Here is a 7836-nt window from a genome sequence, read left to right on the forward strand (position 1 = left end):
GTTTTTTTTTCAAACATTTACTTTTCTCCATGGAGGCTTTTTGTTTTTGAAATCTTTTGACTGAGGAACTTACTTTTCTCGACTGAGGGACTTTTGTTTGTGATGTTTTAACACGAGAGGAGGGTGTACAGAGGAATCAAAAGATCCAGTCTTAACATGTTGGCCTTCTACAGACGTGGCCACCTCGGGATGGGATTGAAATACCAGACCTACAAAAAATTATCTGTCAAATTGAGGTTCTGTTTGATGTTCTGTCTGTCATAGATTTATTTATATGATAGTAAAATAGATAATATACACATGTACTTTCAAAACCTATGGAACTTTAGAAAATTTACAATTCCAACAGAAAACATATTTATAAATCTAGCATCTCCAAACATTGTGAAAAAAGTTTTATGTTTGGTATCTAGGAAATATATGCTTAAGTTGCAGGTTTCTTAAATGAATTGAAAAATTAATTATGCATGTATATAAAATAATAATCTTACCTAAATTAGAAGAATTCAGAGTTACTGTATATACACATATGTAGCAAGTTATACCTTGTACATTTATGTGCTATTACATCTTGTATGTGCTATTTTCCTTTTATGAGCAAATGTATCCTATGTGTGCATTAGTGTCTTTCGTATGCTATTTTACCTTGTATGAGCTACTTTTCCCGAGGGTAAGGCTCCCTCACTGTCTGGGGTGGACCTGGCCTTCCTACCCTTCCCAGAAGTCAGTCTCTTTACAAGGCTTAACTTTTCTTTCTCTCTTTTCTCTCTCTAAAATATTTACAGGTACAAATCATCTTATTATCTAATTCATTGAGTCTGAAAATAATATCCTTGCTGCTACAGCAGAATTTGCCTTTTTGAATAATGACAATGTACATTATCGTGTACCTTGTTTGATGATGAAGACTCCCCAGAGGCTCCCACAGGATCTGTTATCTGTACACTGGGGACCAAAGATCCTGGTCCATTGACTCCAACCACTGGTCCTGTTTTACTGATCACCGAGTTAGGTGGTATAACCACTGCGTTAGCTGCAAATCCCTGCACATCAGATGAAGTGGTTCTTAAAGGACTCATTTTGGATGCTGCTTTGACATAGACAGGTTTAGGAACACTTCTAGCCTGTGATGATAAATGATCTGCAGTATGAGATGTGGACGACATTTGTGAGTTTAAGATTCTGTCAGGGTTAGCCTCTGTGGACAGTGAGGCCGAGGAGGGGGGAGGGAGGTGAGGTTTGTGAGAAGACTTGACAGGGGGCACCTGTGACCCGGATGATGAACTTAATGACGACGTAGGTACAGGTTTGGAGATGGCAGACTGTTCTTGTCTGGATGATGATGACGGCGGACCATCCAGTCTGGAGTTGTGAGTCCCCTGTTTATGTGAAGCACTGTTGTCTTGCCTGGCAGAAATTGCCTGTTCTGGTCTGGATGACATTTCTTGCCTTGACGAAGACTTTGAGTTGGATGATGATGTTTTGGCACGTAAATTCTGGACATTATTGGGTAAACCACCAGCAGAAGGAGACCTAAAAAATAAAACCCCATGTTTATTAAACTGGTAATTTCTAGTGATAGATTTTTGGGGGCAATTTTATCATTCAAAGACAATATCGAAGTCTTCATAACTTTTTTAATTTTCCAGTCCAATCAGAAGGGATGAATTCAGTTGGTATAAAAAAAAAGTACGTAAGGGTTGCCCGCAACCCTGTGTCTCGCCTGCTGTCGCTGTGGTTAGTAAGAAATGATTGTCTGATAAACTGAAGCATTTATTGACATTTCAGAAGGAATAACTCAAAAATACAATAATAAAGAAATGGAACAGCTGACTTAATATCTAATCCCTTGGCGATTATATTGGCATTTATATATATATACATATACCCTGTAAATTCACAAATTATTGTGATGTTTTTATTATTGCGAATATTGCAACGTGTTATGAGTCGCAATAATTTGAACTTGCATTTTGAAATCAAATCCACTGTATATGTATCAAGTCATTCATGCAGAAAATGTAGGTGAAGATTACCTAATTATGGTACTGATATTGTTGGTTACCCATGATGTGTAGACTGACAAATTATCATGCCACTATAAGTTATAGTTGCTGAGATATGGACCTCCACCATAAATTTATGCAAAGTCACTCATGCGGAAAAATGTAGGTCAAGATGACCTAATTCTGGTACAGGCGTTTGTGGTTACCCATGATGTATCCACTGACAAATTATCATGCCACTATAAGTTATAGTTGCTGAGATATGGACCTCCACCATAAATTTATGCAAAGTCACTCATGCGGAAAAATGTAGGTCAAGATGACCTAATTCTGGTACAGGCGTTTGTGGTTACCCATGATGTATCCACTGACTAACTATTATGCCACTATAAGTTATAGTTGCTGAAATATGAACCTCCATTATCAATTTAACCAAAGTCATTCATGCAGAAAAATGTAGGTCAAAATGACCTAATTCTGGTACTGATGTTGTTGGTTACTTATAACCTGTACAATGACAAATCATCATGCCATTATAAGTTATAGATGCTGAGATATGGACCTCCACCAAAAATTTAACCAAAGTCACTCATGCAGAAAAATGTAGGTCAAGATGACCTAATTCTGGTACTGACGTTTGTGGTTACCCATGATGTATCCACTGACTAATTATCATATCCCTATAACTTATAGTTGCTGGAATATAGGTCTTCACCATAAATTATCATGAAAAAACTAAGTCCAACTTAAGGAAAAAATACGTAAAAATTTGAATTTTTTTTTTCAAAATCATACTTGGGATATAAATTTTTATCCATACTGAATATTGTGTCCAAATTTCAAGAAGACTGAATAAAATTTGAGAAAGTTATTGCAGTTTATAAAACTTTGACATTTGGGTTAACCAAAAGTTGGACGCCGACGACGACGACGACGACGGAATCTATGGTCGCTATGTCTCGCTTCGCGACATTCGTCGCAGGCGAGACAAAAAACAAGCAAGAGGCCCATGGGCCACATCGCTCACCTGAGAAGCTTTGTCCATTCTGTTCTTTACCAGATTTCCCCCTTGTAATACATATTGTGACCCCACCCTTCCCACTTATCATAATTTAAACAATTTGAAATCTACACTACCCCAGTATGCTTCCAAATAAGTTTCAGTTTTGATTTTCAGATTTTTTCTATATATTTCTATGTAAAACATTGATTCCCCATTGTGGCCCCGCCCAGTTCCCAGGGGTCATGATTTGAACAATTTAGAATCTACACTACCCCAGGATGCTTCCAAATAAGTTTCAGCTTCTCTGGCTCAGTGGTTCTTGAGAAGAAGATTTTCAACGATTTTTCCTATATATTTCAATGTAAAACTTTGATTCCCCATTGTGGCCCCGCCCTAGCCCCGGGGGTCATGGTTTGAACAATTTAGAATCTACACTACCCTAGAATGCCTCCACATAAGTTTCAGCTTTTCTGACCCAGTGGTTCTTGAGAAGAAGATTTTCAAAGATTTTTCCTATATATCTCTATGTAAAACACTGATTCCCCATTGTGGCCCCGTCCTACCCCCGGGGGTCATGATTTGAACAATTTAGAATCTACACTACCCTAGAATGCTTCCACATAAGTTTCAGCTTTTCTGACCCAGTGGTTCTTGAGAAGAAGATTTTCAAAGATTTTTCCTATATATTTCTATGTAAAACACTGATTCCCCATTGTGGCCCCGTCCTACCCCCGGGGGTCATGATTTGAACAATTTAGAATCTACACTACCCCAGGATGCTTCCACATAAGTTTCAGCTTTTCTGGCCCAGTGGTTCTTGAGAAGAAGATTTTCAAAGATTTTTCCTATATATTTCTATGTAAAACATTGATTCCCCATTGTGGCCCCGCCCTACCCCCGGGGGTCATGATTTGAACAATTTAGAATTTACACTACCCCAGGATGCTTCCACATAAGTTTCAGCTTTACTGGCCCAGTGGTTCTTAAGAAGAAGATTTTCAAAGATTTTTCCTATATATTTCTATGTAAAACACTGATTCCCCATTGTGGCCCCGCCCTACCACCAGGGGTCATGATTTGAACAATTTAGAATCTACGCTACCCCAGGATGCTTCCACATAAGTTTCAGCTTTACTGGCCCAGTGGTTCTTGAGAAGAAGATTTTTTAATGACCCAACCCTATTTTTCGCTTTTCTTGATTATCTCCCCTTACGAGGGGATATGTCCCTTCATTTTAACAATTTAAATTCCCCTTTACCCAAGGATGCTTTGTACCAAGTTTGGTCAAAATTGGCCCAGTGGTTCTTGAGAAGAAGTTGAAAATATGAAAAGTTTACAGATGGACAGATGGACGGACAGACAGACAGACGGACGACGGACTAAATGTGATCAGAAAAGCTCACTTGAGCCTTCGGCTCAGGTGAGCTAAAAAGTATTAAAAATGAGTTTAAACTTCTTGAACAATATTCATAAATTACACTTTCAGCAAACAACTGAAGGTCTAAAACTACAGGTAACAAACCTGGCTTGCTGTACATAATTTCCAGGGAAGACCCCAGCTTTGCCAGTCTTGAGACATCGACCTTTGAACCATCCATCTAGACAGGCCTCTATCACACTGTAGTAATCTCCCTTTCTTAATTCAACCTCATCCTCTTTCTGGGGTTTGTAGTGATACAAGGCAACAAAGCTAAGAATGGAAGGTCAACATTCAATGCAAATAAATTATGTACCGGTATCTACTGTCAAGTTGATATACATCTTCACATTCTTATCTGAACATTTTTCCTATTCCCATACTTACATTTTGGTTTTAGAAGACCCCACTCTGGTGCCTTCTTGCAGTAATGAAGCTCCCCTACTAGATGTCTACAATGAATATCATGAATATCAAAATACATGTACTACATTTAAACTTGAAAAATATTCTACGTACTGATATGCAATACACATGTAATGCTAAAATGCTTGCATTCTATAATGGTAAATATGATCAACAGGGTTCGACCTTAACTTTTTTACCTTGGTGGACCGCAGGTCCACTTGTCAAAAATTATTGGTGGACCTTCTTAATATCTGGTGGACCTTTATAAATGTTTGAATTTAATGAATGAATCATTACACAAGGCGTTAATTAAAACTAACTGTAATACATGTATATATCGATTCCAGACAGACCAATAAAGCACAAATCTAACAAGTCAACAGAATCAAATTAATATTAAGGACTAGTCAGATTTTTTTTCCAGAAATATTTTAAAACTTAAAAAAAAACGATTAATCTATAAACCAAAGAAATATTTTAATAATCATTAAGTTACAATGGTGAAAACCTTCATTTATTTCACTTCCACAGGTAGATGAAATTTAAAACTCCAATTATTAATTAATTTGTTCAATTATTAAACAAGTGAATTTTTCATGTATCCATGGCTAGATAATTTATTTTACAATTACTACAGTGCAAAACTGACATAGGTACATGTATCTGTATTAATTAGTTATTTTCTAAATTTATTATTTATTCAAATTAGTAGTGATATAATATGTATATCAAGAAAAGAAAATGAAACTGCAGTTAATAGTTCATTTAATGTAAATTATGCCTGTTTGAACATCTATATAAAAAACAAAAAAAACAAAAAACAATGCATAAATGCAGCTGTCAATCAATTCTAATTATCTCCAACTGTGTGCGTTCAGACGTGAAGCGATTTCCTGTTACCCAGTTTAATTTTCACACCTGTCTGTGCATTTCGTAAATAGGGGAGAGACTGGCTAATTTGGCACGGATTTTTCATGTTTATTCAAGGTCCATGTTGAATGCTCTTGCGTCTCAATATTATTGTTAATATTGGAGTTATCAATTTTACATGTACTTGCCCCCCCCCCCCCACCTCATTACCTAAACATTATTTACATGTATTTTTAATTCTTGTATAATAAAGGTATGGAGGAATTAATAATTTGAGTTAGGGATTTCGATTTAAAGAAAAAGAAATTCTGGAATTTCACTGTCTTTAAATATGGTGTTTAAATTTTAAGTGGACCGACGGTCCACCTAGTCCTGAACATTTGGTGGACCTTCCAATTTTTTGGTGGACTCGGGCCGCCGGTCTACCGTTAGTGTCGAACCCTGATCAATGATCATCACGTAATTTGAAATATAGTTTGTTTGTCCAAATGCACTACTTGGGTCAGAAGCATTAATTTAGGGCGATCCTTTTAAAACCTGTACCTTCTCCCTGCTGCCTCCCCCTGCCTGGTCTGTGACATTGAGGGGCCTCTCTGGCCCTGTCCTTGGAAGAGGGGGCGGGGATCTCACTTGACCTGATACAGATGTTGGTGGGATCACTAGATTTCCTTTGCTGCTCAGCTCTAGAGATCTATAAAAGAAAAGATTTCTCCAAATACAACTGCAGATCTGTAGCTCTCTGGTTGAGAAAATCTGGGCAGACAATCCAGAGATCTTAAGATCAAGCATTGTAAAGTCCTTAGATTTATGACTTCACTATTTTGTCACTTCAGATATTATTTCTTATCTTATATGCATCCCCCTCTAAAAGCTTGGTATCTGTTAATTATTCACATATTCTACTCCTATTCCTATTATCTGTTAAAAAATTTGGCTTCTCCAAAGGCTGAATTAACCAAGTGAATGGTATATGAATATTTTAATACATGTAGTATACACAGATAGGAGAAAAGAAACTATTCTCCTAGTAGAATGTACATGCTAAATGTGGTAAAATGTCGCAAGCTAATACATGTATATGCATATAGACTTATGACTCAAAATGGTCAGATATAAAATAAAGCATCTAGCATGCAAATCATGCATTATACTTTACACACACCACATAAAAGAGAAACATTCCATTATACCTTTTGTTACCAAAAGCCTTTGAGTGGATGACTTGTTTGTTTGGTTTTTTTTTTAAATAAATATATTAATTTTGGAATTTACTGCTAAATTGCTGTAAACGTGTATCAGAAAAACTCTCCACAGTGTATACCTACACACTTAGATACTATATAACTGAAAACTAATCTGAGGCTTTTCTACAAGTATCACAATAAGTTAAAAGCAGCTTACTTATCTCCTACCTTGAACAATTCTGACTTTGACAGACAATGTATAATTAAAGCTGGCATATCAGAGTGAGACACGTTTTCAGTACTGACTTAATATTTACCTCCTGTATGAGCAGTACTTGACCAAATGTTTACCTGCGGTTATGTTGGTATTGAGTGGGCGTGTCCTGCGTGGCAGTAAATGAATGTCGCTTCTGTTGTGGGAGTTGCCCCGCCAAAGAGGCGGGGTTAAGAAACTGGGTGTTAGGGGGTGACAGAAGATCACCTCCACCCAAACTGTAAGAGAGGGGACACAACACAAGGTGATTATAGAGAAGGAAAGCATGTACAATATAGCAAGAGAAGAGATTACATTATAAACAGTGAGTACATATAGGATAATTCTGCAGTGTAAATATCTTTTTTTTATTCACTAAGTGACTTAAGCTTTAATATTTTGGCATTCAAACTTTTTTGATACATGTATGAATACAGATTTGCACATTTCTGATTTTTTTTAATTGAATGAATTACAAAATTGGACCAATGCAGAAATTATACCCATTACACAATATTTACAATCCAAAATACAATATAAACAAATTACAAGAACATTGAGCTAAACATTAAGGGGGATGTACGGCCACCTTTAGTGCTGTGAGAACAAAATGTAAACATTTCTTCAAATGGCTAAAATACATCATATTTTGATCAAATTTTAAGTCCTTATGATAAAGATACAATAAATATTCA

General features: G+C 36.5%; 1 protein-coding gene across 1 annotated transcript; it reads right to left on the reverse strand.

Moving 5' to 3' along the window:
- Window positions 1-640: 640 nt before the first annotated feature.
- Window positions 641-7454, reverse strand: LOC134247928 (E3 ubiquitin-protein ligase SH3RF3-like; the record flags this gene model as incomplete). The annotated part of the gene is made up of 6 exons (XM_062730325.1): window positions 641-759; window positions 879-1533; window positions 4532-4699; window positions 4814-4878; window positions 6248-6395; window positions 7240-7454. Coding segments are annotated over 6 exons (1302 nt in total), but the record flags the coding sequence as incomplete, so codon positions are not given.
- Window positions 7455-7836: the final 382 nt, after the last annotated feature.

The sequence above is a fragment of the Saccostrea cucullata genome, unplaced genomic scaffold, assembly GCF_032062105.1.
Source record: "Saccostrea cucullata isolate Sc308-1 unplaced genomic scaffold, CSIRO_AGI_Scuc_v1 ctg20588, whole genome shotgun sequence".
In the NCBI taxonomy this organism is placed as follows: Eukaryota; Metazoa; Mollusca; class Bivalvia; order Ostreida; family Ostreidae; genus Saccostrea; species Saccostrea cuccullata.